The sequence below is a fragment of the Bacillus rossius genome, chromosome 12 (genome assembly GCF_032445375.1).
Source record: "Bacillus rossius redtenbacheri isolate Brsri chromosome 12, Brsri_v3, whole genome shotgun sequence".
Lineage (NCBI taxonomy): Eukaryota > Metazoa > Arthropoda > Insecta > Phasmatodea > Bacillidae > Bacillus > Bacillus rossius.
Genome location: NC_086339.1, coordinates 22,601,101 through 22,619,906, shown reverse-complemented (window position 1 = coordinate 22,619,906; position 18,806 = coordinate 22,601,101). Strand labels below are relative to the sequence as shown.

The 18,806-nt window shown below is 42.5% G+C and overlaps 1 protein-coding gene across 1 annotated transcript in view; it reads left to right on the top strand.

The window, feature by feature from the left end:
* The window catches only part of LOC134537689 (myosin heavy chain, non-muscle), a 160,856-nt gene that overhangs the window by 64,636 nt on the left and 77,414 nt on the right, over window positions 1–18,806 (top strand). Inside the window, exon 2 of the mRNA XM_063378406.1 lies at window positions 12,945–13,101. Coding sequence (XP_063234476.1) covers window positions 12,945–13,101 — 157 coding nt within the window. The remainder of the gene's footprint in view (window positions 1–12,944; window positions 13,102–18,806) is intronic.

Sequence of the window (18,806 nt, the reverse complement as noted above, 5' to 3'; positions counted from 1 at the left end):
GGACGTTTTTGGCTACAAAACTAATGCTGCAAGTAATAAATGCCTGGGATTTTTGGCCCTGGGTATGTCTGATGTATTTGGAAAACGCCTGACCGAATTTATTTATTATTTCAGAATAGAGGAATGCTATTAACACCCTTGTATTCTGCACTATGTTCACGACAAGGTGCCTTTTTTTCCCCCCCGCTGGTCCCTCAGTGAATGTTTGGACATAGACCGCCCAATATCGTTACGTAATTGACTAAACAAATTCACGTAGCACCGGACTATCCAAGCAGCTATCTGTATATTAACGTTTTGTCATTTGTATTATGATATTCAACTGTAAAGTAATATTCACTGAAGCACCTGCCAAAATGTCTCGCCTTATTTTGAACGTAGCATACCTAAGCCTACAATAGTTCTCCCTAGGTGTGACACCCCATTGTTTAACTTTCTAAGTATCGTATACTTTTGTTAAAATAAATTTTTATCTAACCATCCATTACGCAAGGTATTGAAATAACATTTAGTTTATAAAGTCTAAACTTCATCTAAAACTTTGGCTGAATTTTTTTGATGAAACGAATAAGTAAAAACCCGAGGTTGAAATTAAAAAAATAAAACATTCGTAATATAAAATTTGAATTTATTTTAAACTAACATTATATTAAACTTGGTGCAAAGCAATTTTTATACGACCACGTTATTAATGCAAGGGATCAAAAAAGTGTTGGAAGGTCAAAAAAAAAATAATTACCTTAGTTAGCATTTAATATAAAAATTCGATCTAAGCTATTCAATACTGGCTACATTGAGTTAAAAATATTCGTAATATTTTCGTTTCATGGAAAATGGGCAAATATTTAATCGGATCATTGTGTAATATTGTTGAACAGAAATATGTTTTGTACATTAAGTTATTAAAATGTTCCCGAAGTTTATAGACGTTTCTAAAATATTTCCAGAATAATAGATACTTCTTAATCTACCTACACCTGTAGGTTGTGCGAAAGGGGATATATATATATATATATATATATATATAACTTCCAGTCCGCTAGTGATTGTCAGATTGTGTTCAGGAGTTTTGTCATTTGTTCTAGCCTTAGGTAGTTTCGGTTATAAGGTTGTGAAAGTTCGCATCGTGCATGAATATATTTAAAAAAAAAAAAAAAAAAAAAAAAAAAAAAAAAAACCATTACGATTTGACATAATTCCATGGGGTTGGTTTTGTCGGCTAGATATTTTTCATCACGGAGACGTAAACAGACAGGGAGAATATTTTTTTTTTTTGCTTGGACAGGAAAATCGGCAGATTGCAATATGCTAACCCCGATCTGGTCCAGCGTAATCGATCCGTCGGATGCAAGTCGGACGTCCCCGGGACCTCGGTTAACGATCGCAATTGCCGAGAGGTGGGTTTGGAGGACGGCCAGCGCGGGCTGACGTCACGTCACGGTTTCGGTACAGCACGCGTGCTTGACCTTGAGAGGGTGACGTGTCTGGCCCCCCTCCCCACTCTTCTCCAGCAGTGTTATCCCCTCTGCCCCCACCGTGACTCTCTCTCCCGCCCGCGTCCACGCCCTTGAACCGCGCGCCAGAATTTTTCGCGGGAAAAAAGACCCGCGCGCGCCAGTCGGTGGCGACTCCACCCACGCGCCCGAAGGCCACACTTTTCCCGCGTTGACAGATCAGGCCGTCGTTTATAAACTGCCCAAGGGACGCATCGACGCAACCAACGCAAGGAATTCACGGTCGTTCATAAAGCACGTTAAGTCGCAAGACGACACCAATCATGTAACTTGTGATTGTAAAACAGATGAAAACGAATTTATTCCCCGGGCTTTTTTCTTCTTCATGAAAACATATCAAATTGTCAATAATGTGATTCAGAAGTGTTATTTTCAACTGTATGAAATTATAATAAGTGAAAACAATAATAATAAGATAGTGGCTTTTGAGTTTTCAGAACAGTACTTCAAATATGGAAGGCGAAAGAGCAATACAACCCGCAAGTAGTTGAAAGTTGGGCGAACCTTCGTTGCGTTTTTGCATCTTGCGTAGTTCATAAACGGTTATTTGAAAACGTCGTTATTGAATTTAGTACGTATTGATGTTATTACGTTATTTAGTTTCTTGCGTAGTTTATAATCCCGCCTTAGGCCGGGTTTATTAACTACGCAAGGAACGCAAGAAATACAAGATGCAAAACCTTAAATAACGTTTTCAAATAACTGTTTGTAAATTACCTAAGACTGTGAAAACGTTACGTAATCATCGGGCGACTTTATATTTTTTGAGTAAGTGTTATGAAAATTTTTTAAGGCGCAGACGTGGTGTGTGTGTATGCTACGATTTTCTTTTTATCACATGCACCCGTTTTTACGTAATTGAACTTTCACACAGTGAAAGCAGACGTTGCCTTTTAAAATTAATTTAATTTATACCTTTACACGCTGTAATACGCAACCTGACGAAGAAATATTTTTTACCATTGTTCAATCTAAATAGTTGTAGGGTTGGTCACGCATTTTTATTTCGTTTGTCGTACTTCGCTTTTGCCTTCCTTGCGAATGTATACTCAGCTGAGCCTTTAATACAATTGGTAAGCTATAGTGATCCAATTGTCAAACTCACGAACTGAGGTAATAGATCGTTATATATCATTATAAAAATCTATGTGATAGCTATCGTTCCCAAAACAGGCTGAAGTTCAACTATCCACACTTAACTAACCACAAAAAACACATCTTGGGGAGAAAATGTATACTTTTTGATACTGTTGTGGACATGGAGTTAGGACTTGTCAGAAGACGGCATGCTGCATCGTAGTTTTGTACTTCAACTTGCCAATTTGTGACGTGCAACGTCCAAAACATTGCGGAAATTGTGCTTGACTTCCTTATGGTGTTCTCATGTTGCAAATGCACCACAATGCGCAACTCGAACACGAAATTTACGTAGAATTTTTTAAAATAACGCTAAGCGAAATAGGCCACAAGGATTAATGGTAGATTGTGAACGACTGTCCTGTCCTTTCCCGAAAGGTTGCGTCTGCGAGTGTGGAAATAAGACCATTCGTCGGAAGGTCAACACAAATGTCTGCCATTTTCTCTAAATCATACACACACACACACAAATAAAATTCCAACAAACAAATGGAAAAGAATTTGAAAGCAACACAGCGGGTTAAGTGTTTTATGCCCCCCTTTTTTTATACAAACGAAATTTTAAGTGACCTTTAATGGTGTACATATAGGGACACAACAATAAATAGTAGTTGATAGCGGAGAATGTTTCGTAATTTTAAGTGCGATTTTAAGCTTTTTTCAGCTACATTGAATATTAAACCTCAACTTGTTTTGTTGATTGTCTTGAGTCCTTTTCCGCGAGCATCTGGACCCGAGATAGTGGCGAGGTGAGGTGAAGGAAAAGGCTGCGCTCTTGTGAGGCTTTTACGATTGAGTGATTACTCTGGGGGTTGCCTTTGGCTTCCTTAGCGTTGGGGGTGGAGGTCAAGGCAACGCAACACCCAGCCCAAAACCCGAAGAGGAAATTTTTCACAAAAAAAAAAAATCCAGGAACCCGCCAGAAATCGAACCCGGAATCTTCGAACACTGGTCCATTAACCAGGAACCACGGACGTGGATTCTTATACAGAGTGTTCACATTCTGGGAAGTCAGGAAAGTTGGAATTGGCCAGGAAAAGTCAGGGAAATTTTCTTGAAATCCTGTGAAAGTCATGGAAATTTCCCAGTGATCTTAATTTGAGGGGGAAATGTAACGCTTCACCTAGACTGAAAGAACTTCTTTCAGTTGGTGTTTTTCCGTATAGTAATTAACACTATAAAAATAGTATCTATAAGGCAGGGTTCTGTTTGAACTAGGAGCTATGGGGATGGTGGAGGCTGTATTTTGTTCTCAATCGTAGCTCGGATGGTATAAGTTTCCTTCTGGCACTGTTCTGTAAACAATGTAGAAAACTTCACGTGGTGACCAGTGTTCGTAAACAAACATAAGGGGTTGTAAGTGACATTTGGAAAATAAGTACTTCGCGTGGGCCCAACTAGTTTTAAGTCTTTAGACTCTTTGACAATTTTCCAGGTCAAACTCCAGTTGGGTCAGCCAGCAAGAATCACAATCCCGAACATTTGGCTTGCCTTTTCACAGTTTCTCGGGCGTGATTGTGAATAGTGGGAGAAGGGTGGCGCCGGGAGGGGGGGGGCAGCGTGTATGCTCGCGACCTTTTTAACCCCTTGAAGACCCCCGCTAATTACCGCAGATGGACTGGCGAGTGGACTCGCAGCTGCTCTTGGACCACCCATGTCTCGCAAGCAATCGGGATAAGAAACAGGAAGATTTATCAGGCGATACCCAGAATAAACCCCTGGACACGAAGCGAAACACTGCGTGGTCGAGTGGTCAGATCATGTGCCTCGCACCAAAGCGTTCCGTTTTCGATTGGCAAGCTGGAAACTTTGCGGACGCAGATGTGGTTGGATGGGTTTTCTCAGTTGCTTCCGTTTCCCTGCATCCATGCATTGCCCCGATGCTCCATTATATATGTAATTTAAAAATAAAGGTCCACGTTCAAATAACAAAATTTTAAATGCAAGTGTTGGCTACAGTTTGATCAAAATTTGTCTGAATTTGTTTGGTTTTTGGGTTCTTACCGCGTCGAAGGTGTAGATTAGACCGACTTTTCGGTCGACGTTGCAGTATTCATCTTAAGGGTAGTAGGTAACAGCTACCCTGAAGATGACGACTGCAAAGTCGACCGAAGCGTCGATGAAATATTCGGATTCGACGCGGTTAGAACCCCACCCAGAAGCCAAGAAACTCGAGACTATGGCCACAGAAGCCTGCGATCCTTATTAGAATTCGTCATGTGGTAGATATATAATTCCTAGGAAAATGTGAAGATGAGCGGGCATGTGGCACGCTGTGAAGAATGTGTCGAGACGGAGGGGGACGTCGCGTCGTCACGCCCCATTCCAGGAATGTGATAACAGGATGTTGACACAAGACGCCTCCTCACACACTCCCTGGAACCCCGCGCTTATCTCCCGCCGAGCGTTACCACGGCCGATGGCACCCGAGGCGTAGCTTGCAGGTAGGTGGCCCACATGGAAGGAGGGACAGCTACCGAAATGCGCCTTTTTTGTTAACAATGATTAATCGTTAGAGACCTGAAAAATTCGCGTATTCATTTCGTGATAGTGTAGAATCCAAAAAAAAGTTTGCATTTTTACTGCATCAGTGATTGGGCCACAGTTTATCTGAATGAAACTCGGCCAATGAAAAACCTTAAACAATAGAAGTATCGAATCACTAGCGTCCCAGTTAACAGGTGTCACGAGTCAGTAGCCAATGAGCAGATGTTATTTTCCCTTGTGGATAGAGGATCATGGAGTATATCCTACAGGTAATTGAAATCGCTATTTTTTCCGGTCTCTATTAATCGTTCAATATTAAAAAAAAAGTGTGTACGTGGAGTTCACGCGCGACAGAAGTGAAACTTGTGTATTAGGTATAGAGAGAAATTACTTACATGTTCAATCACACTTCACATAAAAAATGAATGATTCTAATAAAGTTAACTGCACAAATCAATAACTCTTTTCCACACTAATAAATAAATATGCAGGCATTGTAAGGGGCCGTTCGTTAATTACGCAAGGATTCCGCGAGGGAGGGGGTGGGATTAAAAATATCTCTACATTATCTTACTGGGGGGGGGGGGGGAGGGGGGGATAAAAGCCATTCTTACGTTATACTTTACTTTGATTCGAAATTCGCACGCAGAGAAAATTTGTTTGTTTGTTATGTAACTGAGAGTTCACCAAGACGCACCAGGACCCATCGAATAATCACATAATCACAGCATAACGGTTCGTCGCACATAACTCAAGTGTGCTGTTGTACTGTTGTACTGAACTTAGTGATGGTAGTGTACGTTTGAGTAAACTCTTGTAGAGGACAGTGCTCAGTGCAGTTGCATATTCAGCATGGCCCCCACATTCGATTACGGGCTTTGGACTCAGGATCGGTGACAAACACCCCCCCCCCCCCCCCCCATTTTACAGTTATGCGCTACATTATAATAGCATGGTTATTTCTTACCTACGCTCTTTTTAGAATGTTATTTAACCTGAAAATACAGAGTCATAAGTACAAACTAAGCGATATTTATAAAATTATTTTACTTTAAAATAATCACAGCAAGTATTTATATTTATTTCACACACTAAGATAAAAAATGAAAATAGTTACAGAAAAATAAAATTAGTTGTAGGTGTGTAAAATCTTCTAAAATTTCATTGGATAAAAAAAATATTCAATATTTTTTAGTTTATAAAAAATTATAATAGTTAAAACATTTAAAAATAAACAGGGCTGGGCCCAGGGGTCCACCCAGCCCCACCCTTGTGGGAGCCATGATATTCAGATCGGGTGTGCCGCGACCTGTCGCCGCCTGAGAATTGGAGTGTTCTATGTCCACTTTTTAGGTTTTTTTATGCTATGGACACGAAATTAATATTAGTATTCATTTGTACTATATCCACACACGTCTACGCACATAAAAATGTTTGTTCTTAATTTAAGACCATTAGTATTTTGTTCTATGTCATGATATTCATAGTTGTTTGAACTTTCAAATGCTTATATCTCAGTTCCGACTTCAATGGACATAGAACACTCCAATTCTCAGGCGACGCTGTGTCGTCATTACAGCCGCGGGCCTGTTGGTCCGACTGCCGGAGTCGGAGTCGGAGTCGGACATCGAACCGCGGGTCCGCTGAAAGTCACCCCTGTGTACGAGCTGCAGGAATTACTGGGCTGATCGCAAATAGTAATAAAGGAGTTAAAGCGACTGTTAGCGTGTGCCGAGTCGGGGCTAGAATCCGCCTTATGCTGGGTGCAATGCGAGGGGAAAAAAAAAACTCGGGGAGAAAACGAACGAATGAGGTAAGGTTTTGGCGGCGATCTTCAACTCGATTTTTTTTTTTTTTTTAAGTCTGGCTTATTGGGACTTGATTAGAAAGTGTACACATGTTATCTCGTTGCCGGCTGTTCGCACGAGAAACCGGCGAGAGAAACAGCCGAATATAGTCTTGTTATGAAATGTACTTCGCAGGGTCGGCTGCTTTCACCAACCAAGCGTTCGAAATGCGGGTAAACAAAAAAAAAGAAAAAAAAAAGAAAAGGAAGGTCGTCTTGCAATCCAGCTAAATTTTCTCTCGCCTTGTTACCTCCACGTGTCGGCTGGTTTTCGCGCCGCGCCGCCGTGGCTGAGGTGCCTTATTTAGCGGCGGTTTGCACGGACGCCTTTCTCGCACCGCGGATCAATATTCATGAGCCACAGATGAAAGCGTCTTAGGTTTAGCCCCCCCCCCCCCCCCCCCCCCCACGAGGCCGTCCATTTCGTCATGTACTCGTGTTTTTCATGGATCTGTTTTCATACTACGTAAGGGAGATAGACACCATCTTGGTTTCAACAGCTCCTTGGCCGTAACAATTACCCAAAAATGGCGCGGGCTGTAGAAACGGGGCTTCACGTCGTCTCTAATTGTGTGACGTTAGACGCATCTTGCGGTACAGATGTTTTATTTCAATTTTCGGCTCCACAAATCACAGGATCCAACTTGGAAATTTGTTGGAGTTAAAATCCTGTTTTATTGTAAATATTACATCTGCAGTCGCCCTCTTGAAGTAATCTATTAATTTCTCCCCACGGTTACATGCTGGAGAATAACCAATACCAGACTTAAATATCAGTGGTGGACTTAAGGGCGTATAAGGGGGGAGGGGCATATTATCATGAAAATTATTTTTGCAAAATATCAGTGAAGACAGTATGTTAATGTGTGAGAAGCCATGTTGCCTACGGCTACCAATGTTGGCTTAGTGTCAGTGTTTTAGTGTCAATAGTAATTTAATTTTTTTTTAAAACAAGTGTTACATTTACAATTTTTAAAAAGTTTTTATTAAAATCCCCCCGATTACAATTCCTGTATTCGCCACTGTATTAACATCTTCATTTTATTTACTCTTTAACGTCGGAAAAATTTGGAATTATAATTATAGAAATTACAGAAAAAGATCTACAAACTTAGGTGACGGGGTATGAGTCTCATTAATAAAAACTTTTTTTTTAGCCCATTAAACTTCCGTGTTTTTATGGAGTTTATGTTTTGGCTAGTCGCGTGGGTGATTTCTAACACCTGGACAGTGTCACATTAGCTGTTTTTGACTGCGACGAGTTCGAGCTGCCTTAAGAAGTTGGTTGCGGGGAAGCCTACGATGTGCATTCTGTATTGCACAGACCCGAACAAGCCCGAATATATATCTACCTTCGGCCAACGTCGGCATTAAAATGATTTGACAGTATTTTTAATGTGGCTATACTAACCTAACATAACCAACTATCCACAATTTTGTAAAGTAATAAACAAAAAAACTGACGAAGTTGGCCGAAGGTAGATATTCGGGCTTGTTCGGGTCTGTGCAATACAGAATGTACATATATCATGGGCTCTTCTTGGTTGCGTCGTGCGAGCAGCGCGATTGTCAGCACTGTTTGCCGGTCGTGGTGTCGGCAGGGCAGTGGCCCCTCGCGTCAGTGATGCCAACTTCTACAGTGTGTTCCCCCTAGGACCAACTTCAAATCCCCCTAGATTTAGATTAAAAACCCCTAAAGTTTTCATTGCACACCATGTTTGAGAGCTAAAATTATTTTCTCTTGATCATTACATTTCATTATTTTTCTGCCCAAACAGAACATAATAATTTTGAAAAATAACATTCAGTATCTACAATTTTATATATGTGCGAATTTAATTTCAGTTTAAATAATACATGTTTACTAACCTTGGAGTTCTGGGTCGGTCTCCCAACATTTCGTATGGTTTTGCTGATTTTTTTTGTCATTCTGGAAAATTTTGAACGCGAATAATTAATTATTATACTTTTTTTTTCTTTTTTTTTGAAATCCTTTGCATCACAGAAAAACTTGAACGACTTACTTTGCGATCCAATAAAACTTGTGAGTACACAACAAACTAACGGACACAACCTCAACCAGACAACTTACAACATGAAATCGTTGAACTGTAAAAGTAAAAACGGAATTCTCTTCACCAGCAAATTTTTTGTTGTTGGTCGTAGTGCAAAATTCAGCCACCAGCGCCACTTGTGTTGCTTTTGTATTTTTTTTTTCACTGTGTTTTCAAGATATACACTTTAATTTCACGCCCTCAAAAAATCTCTTAAATAATGTACCCGCTAAAAAAATCCCCCTAAAGAATCCCCTAAATAAATGTACCCCCTAAAAAAAAAACCATTACATTTTGGTTCCCCCTAAATTTGGGGCGAAAACCCCCAAGTTGGCATCCCTGCCTCGCGTTTCCTGCAGTCGCGCCAGACGCAGGCCTGCGGTTCGCCGCAGGGCGCATATCAGTGAGCCGCCGGGTCCGTATGGGCGTGTCCGCCGCCTCTCTGAGCAGAGCAGAGCTGAACGAAACTCGTTCTTACAGCAACGTGCTCGGGTTGTTTTTAACCACGTTAGCTTGTACACACAATGCATCTCGAACTTCCAAGGAAGTGACAGTTTCCAAATGCAGCCTTCATCCGGGAAAGGGTGTCTGAATTCTTTTCCACGTTTGCACAGCCTGGTTTATCAAACAAAGAAATAACTTTTCCGCCAGTCATTTGTTTGCGTTGGAAAATTTTAAATACTACGTTAAGGCAATTTTTTTTCCAAGTTTAAGTTCACGTTAATAATTTGAAATTAACAGATGAACATAAAAGCGCGCAGTCAGCATTTGGCTGGCTGAGTAACAAGACCGTAGTTATATTATTTTTACTTTAAAAAAAAAAAAAAAAGATGGCGCCACGAAGCCCCTGAAAGGCCACATGGATGCATGAAAGGACTCGTCCTGGGCTGCATCGGCGATTCTGTAAGGATCATCGCAACCGTTCGGGAAGGTCAACAAAAATGGATGACATCCTTTAAGGTGCACTTATCAAGGATCCTTTAGGCCTGACGGTCCTTTAAGAAAGTATTTTCAAACAGCTAATAAGCTATCTACACTGAATGTCGGCGGGCTGCTTGGAAATCCCCCTCTCCTCCCGTGCAGCTCACGTCGGGCTCCAAACATGCTTTTTTTTTTCCCTTCCCCCGAAATTGTTAAACGTGGCGGACGTTTAAACGAGCCGGTGGGACTGGTCGCTACAAATATTTTTTTCCTGTGGTCATTGGCCTTAAAAGTATTGAATTCATTTTTGGGATTGACCACACTTTAATATTGTCAACAGACACTATTGTAATTGTATGGACTTCAAAAATTTCTTCTTTAACGAAGGCATATTTTAATGCGAAACGATAAAAAAAAATTACTGAATATGAAATGTTGAAACCAGTATGTCGTTTTCCGGTTCTCAGCTCTGCTCCGTAAACTTACTTAGTGCTCATGTGTGCATGACATCGCGCCTGGCAGCTGGCTGTCAAACGTTCGTTATCGAACGAGATCTCGGAATCGCAGGACGCCTTCGTTCAGATGTCGGGGAACTTGTCTTTTGTGACGGCGCCACACGTTCACCAGCGATGACGTGTTTGTCCAAACGCATTGCGGTGGAACCAACGAGCCGCAATGTGCGGCAAGCGGTCAGTTCGCCAATTCCCCCAAGTGTTCTTGACAGGCGAGATTCGTCTGTCCCCACGTTTCTACGCGCTTAATCCAGTCGTGTCTACAACTTACAAGAGTGAGATAAATATCGAGGAAAAAAAATGTGTATTCAACAAATTTTAGGTGGTAACGAATTTTTTAAAAAAAATTTGTTACCGAGTCAAAGTTTTGCTACAAAATCTGTTATTCTGTTAGCAGTTACTTTTTCAGTCCCAAAAACTCCCAAAAGTTTCCATTGTCTTAAGCGATATAAAATAATAATTTAATATAGGTATTTTGAATTTTTGATGACGTTTTTCTGTTAACATATTTTCTCCTTAGCCAAAGAATGCTTTAACTTGAAGCATTTCAGGTGTATTTTCACGAATTTGACGGTTCTGGAATGTAGTAGCAGCTGTACCGATTTCCCGTTTGGCAAAGCAAAACGTGACGTTTGTTCACGAACGCTTAACGCAATGATAGGCAGGCTTGTCATGTTTGGTGAGAAGTTCGTGAGACAGACTGCACAGTAAAAATTGAAACTAAGAGGTTTTTTATGTGTAACATCTTAGCTCTCTGTACATGTCATTTGGTATAGAAGTAATTACGTGAATGGAACGGAAATGTGTTACCACGCTGCTGCCATCTGTGGCGGATTCCGTTCACAAAGCCAAGGGGAAACTTTAAATTGTTTAATGAATTCTAACAAGATGGACAGCATTTTAAATAAAGTTCTTCGTCGAAAATCAGGTCCATAGCCGGGGGTTTTAGTATTTTCCCAAGTCTTTTTCTCCTTTATCGGAGCCGTTTCATTATATAGTTTAAAATTTCGGTCTGCAAATGTAATGATTCGATAGTCGACGTGGCTGCTCCGGCAGCGAATTCTAACGGCGGGTGCGGAAAATACGTTTGATTAACGTCCAGAAATGTAGTTGGAAACACTATTTGCGTTTATTTATCACGCTCGGCATTATTTTAAGGAATTATTATTTTTTTTAAATTTCGTGTCCGAGAGTTTTGTACTTACAGATCTTCGGTAATTCCTGAAAGACTCGCTGACATTGTGGAAATTTTTATTCTCCAACTGTAAACCGTGGGCCACGGGTGTGACGATTGCGGGGAATTGAGTTGTCGGTTTGGGTGCGGAACAAAAGACGCGCACAGACTCGCGTGGCGGAGTTCCAGTCGTATCGCGTCTCGCGATGCCCCTCTCTCCCCTGGCTGGCGGCGGACTGCATACCTCGGGCGGTTTGTTGGCTCGTGCCCCCCTGGGGGAGGCCCAGAGACGTTGCCCCGACATGGCACGCGGTTACCGCGTGTTGGTCACTTCATTTATTTTTCTGTTTTTCATGCTCCGTCTCAAAAAAAAATTAACAGAAATTTACTTAATTTTACTAGTGGTTAAAAATTACTCATAATAAGGATCACTTGAGTAATCTTTTAGAGCTCGAAGATAACTTATTTTTTTACCATTGACGGATTTGAAAAAGAGACCTTGTTGGGTGGAGCGGGGAAAAGGGGTTATATGGGGCCTAGGATTGGTTTACATTTTTTTTTTGTAGATTACAAAAAAGGGAAATAAAAATATAATAAAATATATATTATTGCTATAAATATAATATGTGAGATGAAACGTACGCTTAAAACTCTAGTAAGTACACGGGGTTTGATGTTATGATTTAAACAATTTCAAAACAAAATATGTCTGGTACCTTTATTGCTGTTTGGAGGGGGGGGGGTTGTGTTTGTGTGTGTGTTCCGCTTAACATAATCTCTGCCTTGGCCAAGGAAGGTGTAGATCCGTCCCTGTTTGGTACGTATGTGGTGAGAAAATTAGTGACACAAACAACAAATTCAAGAGAACTATCAGAATCAATTTATAGGAAAAAGCAATTATTAATATTAATGAGAAATAAATTGAAATAAATAACCGACTTGGTGTGCGAGATCGAGCCTTAAGGACGATTCTTGCACGTTATAGTGTTGTCTGTCAGCCCCCGTAGGCTATACGGGCAGCAACTTATTTCTTAAATGCATTTATTCGCATTGCATACAGTAACCTAATATTCTGAGACACATTCTGTAATAAATGAATAAAGAACCAATATGTTTATGCTGTATCTGAGGTGTGCACCAAAATCATTGGCGGAAGGAAAGTGCTTGTATAATCAGTTTCTGGTTTCGTGGTGCGCCATGGTCATGTCGTGTCATGTCTTGCGCTAGTGCATTGTTTGAACGAAAGTAGCGCGAAGCCCGTGCTTGCTTGCTATGTAAGTGATGTGCTGTCCGTTGCAGACCTACTCCGGCCTGTTCTGCGTGGTGGTGAACCCGTACCAGAAGCTGCCCATCTACACGGAGAAGATCATGGAGCGCTACAAGGGCATCAAGCGCCACGAGGTGCCGCCGCACGTGTTCGCCATCACCGACAGCGCGTACCGCTCCATGCTGCAGGGTGAGTACCGCACCCACCGTTCCCTGACATCGTCACAGCCCTCCCACCGCTCCATGGCATCGTCACAGCCCTCCCACCGCTCCCTGGCATCGTCACAGCCCTCCCACCGCTCCCTGGCATCGTCACAACCCTCCCACCGTTCCCTGGCATCGTCACAGCCCTCCCACCGCTCCCTGGCATCGTCACAACCCTCCCACCGCTCCCTGGCATCGTCACAACCCTCCCACCGCTCCCTGGCATCGTCACAGCCCTCCCACCGCTCCCTGGCATCGTCACAGCCCTCCCACCGCTCCCTGGCATCGTCACAGCCCTCCCACCGCTCCCTGGCATCGTCACAGCCCTCCCACCGCTCCCTGGCATCGTCACAGCCCTCCCACCGTTCCCTGGCATCGTCACAACCCTCCCACCGCTCCCTGGCATCGTCACAGCCCTCCCACCGCTCCCTGGCATCGTCACAGCCCTCCCACCGCTCCCTGGCATCGTCACAGCCCTCCCACCGCTCCCTGGCATCGTCACAGCCCTCCCACCGCTCCCTGGCATCGTCACAGCCCTCCCACCGTTCCCTGGCATCGTCACAGCCCTCCCACCGCTCCCTGGCATCGTCACAGCCCTCCCACCGTTCCCTGGCATCGTCACAACCCTCCCACCGCTCCCTGGCATCGTCACAACCCTCCCACCGCTCCCTGGCATCGTCACAGCCCTCCCACCGTTCCCTGGCATCGTCACAGCCCTCCCACCGCTCCCTGGCATCGTCACAGCCCTCCCACCGCTCCCTGGCATCGTCACAATCCACCCACCGTTCCCTGGCATCGTCACAGCCTCAGGCCAGCTGCACTACTTGGTGTGATTTCTCTCAACAAACTCTCATACGATTACTGAACAACAGGTGCGAAAATCTAGGAGGTATGGGGTTGACCGACACATAATTTCTGGATAGAACGCCTATATGTTGTATACTGTGTATATCATGGTTTACGTGAAAAACTTTAAAATATACAGAAAGTTTTCCGTAAGATATAGTTTTACATTAAAACCCCGTTTCACACACTTTCTTGCAAGGTGTAAGCGGACTCCCCTCAGTGAGGGTATTGTATTATTTAATTCTAGGAGCCCTCCCCCTCCCCACTCGCGGGGTCTACGCCCATTGTTCTTTCTGCATGCGTTTACGACGGTAAATGCGGGCTCGACGTGAAAACGAGAATGATATGCAGAGAAAAATTTCAATGGACTGGAGGAAGTAGGGAATTTTTTAGTTCCCAAATTTCATTATGGATGTAGGAATAGTTTAATTTAAGTAAAAAAAAAAACTTTTAATAAGATGGTCTGGCGGTCTGGAGGTGGTGTTGGTGTGCCGTGTGTGTTGGCGGTGGTATGGGCTGAACGATTGCACGGTTGGGTTGACTCGATTCGTGCGCCCAGCCGCTCAGCCGAGGAGAAGACAGTAGCCTTCGTTATACCCTTTCCCTGCATCGCCGAGGAATGGAAGGAAAAAAAAGCGAGAAAGACGCGACTGTGTAGTGTTTGTGTATGAGCGTGTGTGTGTGTGTGTGCTCAGAGGTCGTGAGCGAGAGCAGCGGCGCGACCGTGTGCGGGTATTCCTGGCGGCGAACTACGAGTCTCCCCCCCTTCTCTCTCTTTCAAAACAAACAAACGGACGTAATTAGAAATTGCTTCACTTCGCCGACACCAGCGGACGTACTTCTGCCGCCTTCAGCACACAATTTGCTACTAGCTTATCGCAATGGGACTTGCAAATGTTTATATGTCTCTCTATTCCCCCCCCCCCCTTTTTCTCAGAACTACTTATACTTAGGTTTGCCCCTAGCTCAGACGTCGGTTTGCTCATGATGACGCTCCCTGCTTACAAAAAACACAACAGGTGGAATTAACGTTAGCTACGTTATCCTATAGTTAGGGACACCTGTATTTCGCGATTACGTTTCATGTCAAGGTATTTCACAAAACCCTGAAGCTTTTTTCTAAGAGTCATGGCAAATTGTGAGGGTGCAGAAGTACGGTGACCACATTCTCATTGGCCCCGTCAAGAGCGGGACGTCACCTCTTGAAGGCTTCCATGAGCTTCATGGGAAAGTGTAAACAGGTGAAGTACATTCACGTGAACCTTCAACTGCGTGTAACACAATCCTTAAAAATACTGAATAAATTATGCTGAATAAAAGGTTTTCAAAGAGGTAATCTAACAATTATAGCCAAGGATGGATGCAAAGGTTGAAGTAGCAAATAATTACATTAACTTAGTTCGTTTAATCATGGGCAAAGGCCTCACGTGGTTATCATACAAATACATCATTCTTTCACATATAATTAATACTTGCTTAAACTGATAGTGCTAGTACACATGCCACGGCAAATTACGTGAACGCATATCCATGTTTTCTTTAGGATTAAATGCTTGATTGAATACATAATATTAACTTGATAAATACTTGATGGAAAGAAATTTTACAATTAAGTATTAACGCTTACACACAGGGATAATGAACACTAACATGCCTCATTAGAGAATACAAAAACGTCAAATGAACATGCAGGCGACCGCGGCCTAACCTACACTAGGCGGTATAAGCTTACTGTAAAGCATGATAAAGCATGATATAAAAGGAAAATTCACAAATTAATACATTAAATACATTACGTAAAAACAAGTCCTAACGAAGACTGTAGACCAGACGGGGAGAGACGTCAAACAAACTATGCATGGTACTAATACAAAAATGATCAAGGAAAACAATAAATGCCAAATAGAATTTAGACGGTGACGGCCGAAATGGAATTTATAGCAGAGCTATTACCAAGTACCGTTTACATTACTGTAAGGGTCACCACCTTACAACACTTACGTTCATTCTCCCCGCTGTCACACACTCTCTCTAAAGCAAGTATCTGACTACATGCTTAATTCACGACCAGCACCGACTGTGTGCTAACGAACAAGAAGAACCTTCAAGGCAATACATCTAGTTTTAATTAAGCAAGAGGGCGCCACGCGCATGCGCGGACACCTCACGAGGGGAAGACAAACACAGCACTGGACGCAGAGAGGGGGGGGGGGAAGGTAGGAAGGGAAGGAGCGCCGAAGCCCGCCGCGCGGCGCGAAGTTCAAGTGACGCGCACCGACCACTTCACTCTCACCGACCTCAGCCAATAACCACAGGAGAAAAGCTACAGTATTTTGTGAAATACCTTGACACGAAATGTATTCGCGAAATACAGGTGTCCCTACCTATAGTGAATAGTGAGTTTAAGTTTATCCGGGTACTTTGAAGTCTTGCCCAAGTGTGTTCCATTCAGTCTAGGAGCAGTTAAATGTATCCAACATCTTGTCCTAATATGTTGTCGTTTTGAAGCTGGTGTAAGACCGGTTATGTTAAAAGTTTAAATTTGTGTAGTTTCTAACAGGAATGACTTTCGGAGGTCGAGTCAGTTCACCTGGAGTGCACTGGACATACTAGTGCGCTCGTACAAGATCAGACGTTACTCCTACAGACAGTTACTCGCTGAGTCCTTGTTGAGAGAGAATTGAGAGAAGTATTTAGTTTTCGTTCTAGAATAGTAAATAAAAAAAGGTTCTGGAAATTATTGTAAAAATAAATTGCGTGTATTTCAATGAATAATCAGAAAACTATCCATGTGATGTCTAGTCTCCATTTAATGTGTTTGATGTCTCCATCTGATCATATAACTTCTAGACGACTGTATTTAACTTTTTACTGAGATCTGACAATGCATCCTAAAATACACGTTTGAATATGATACCTCGTGAGCATTGCAGTTCGGTAACATCGTTTTAATGAAAGGGTTGGGATATTGTGCACCTGATTTGATTCATTTGTTTATTTAAGTGGAAAATAACATGTATGCACAATTAATTTTTTTTACATTTTAATCAAGTCAAGTATTGGAGAAATTAACTGCTAAAAACGGGTGTGTTATTAGCGTGGTTTGTGTCGTGTTACCGTAGACACTTGATAGCGTGATATCCCGTTTCTGCATGCTTGACTCGGGCTGACCCCGACTTTCATGTTTCATCATCTCAGCTTGTCGTGCCTTGTTCTGGACGCACTGCATGCCGGGAACTCGTCGAGATCCTGGAATAACATTTGTCATCTTTGCCCCGACTAGGGTTTGTCAGTTCGTATTGTATCCATATTTTGAGCTATTACCGTTACTTTAGGGTTCACTGTAAATTTTTTTACGTTGATAAGGTGTAAAACGATACTTTGATCTTGTGAAATTGTTAAGAATGGTGGTTGCTACTATTTACCATATGAACCTAATTATTATCAAATTAACCAAACGAAGAAATGTTGACAATTATTTCCAGAATTACGGCCTCGAACACGAAATTTAACGAATAATTCTTTAAAATAATTCCCAGATTGATAAACACACACCAATTAATTGTATTTACCACAACATTCCTTACCCGAATCACATTTGGTTTCCGTATCCGCTGCTAGAATTAGCTGCCGGAGCAGCTACGTCGAATATTGAATGATTTTATCAGCAGACTGAAATTAAAAAATATATATATAATGAAACTGCTCCGATAAAAGCGAAAAAGACGTGGAAAAAAAAACTAAATCCCGGCTTTGGATCTGATTTTCGACAAGGAATTTTATTAAAATGCTGCCCCCCTTGTTAAAATTGATTAAAACGTTGATGCTGTTGAAAGTTTCCCTCTGCCTTTCGTGAACTTGGGTTCGCACCGTCCACCATGGATAGCAGCAGCACCGTGGTTGCACATTTAGGTTCATTTTACTTCCGCCGCGTTCAAGGAGTTAGTTGCTGCCAGACGCCGTGTACCGAGGTGTGAGATGTCGACCCCGGGATGCGATCACTAGAGACATGCAAAATTCGCGGATTCATTTCGCGATAGGCTAGCATCAAAACAACTATGCCTTCGTACCGCTTCTGCGATTGGCCCACATTTTATCCGGGGAACCGCGAGCCAATGGGAAACACTAAACCAAGAAAGTGCCCGAATTACGGACAGCCTTGTTGAAGACGTCTCACGCGTCAGTAGCCAATGAACAGGTGTCATTTCCGCGAGTATTTAAAGGACTGTGGAGTCTATCCTAGAGGTCAATGAATCCGCGAATTTTGCAGGTCTCTAGCCGATCACTTTAACCTCAGCCACCGACCGCGTCTCGTGTGTGTGTGTGTGTTTTGTGTGTGTTGTGTGTGTTGTGTGTGTGTGTGTGTTGTGTGTGTGTTGTGTGTTTTGTGTGTTTTGTGTGTTGTGTGTTTTGTGTGTTTTGTGTGTGTGTTGTGTGTGTGTTGTGTGTGTTGTGTGTGTTGTGTGTTTTGTGTGTTGTGTGTTGTGTGTTGTGTGTGTGTTGTGTGTTTTGTGTGTGTTGTGTGTGTGTGTGTGTTGTGTGTTGTGTGTGTTGTGTGTTTTGTGTGTTGTGTGTGTTGTGTGTTTTGTGTGTGTTGTGTGTTTTGTGTGTTTTGTGTGTTGTGTGTGTTGTGTGTGTGTTGTGTGTGTTGTGTGTGTTGTGTGTGTGTTGTGTTGTGTGTGTTGTGTGTTATGTGTGTGTTGTGTGTTTTGTGTGTGTGTTGTGTGTGTGTGTGTTGTGTGTGTTGTGTGTGTGTGTTGTGTGTGTGTTGTGTGTGTTGTGTGTGTTGTGTGTGTTGTGTGTTTTGTGTGTTTTGTGTGTTGTGTGTGTTGTGTGTGTGTTTTG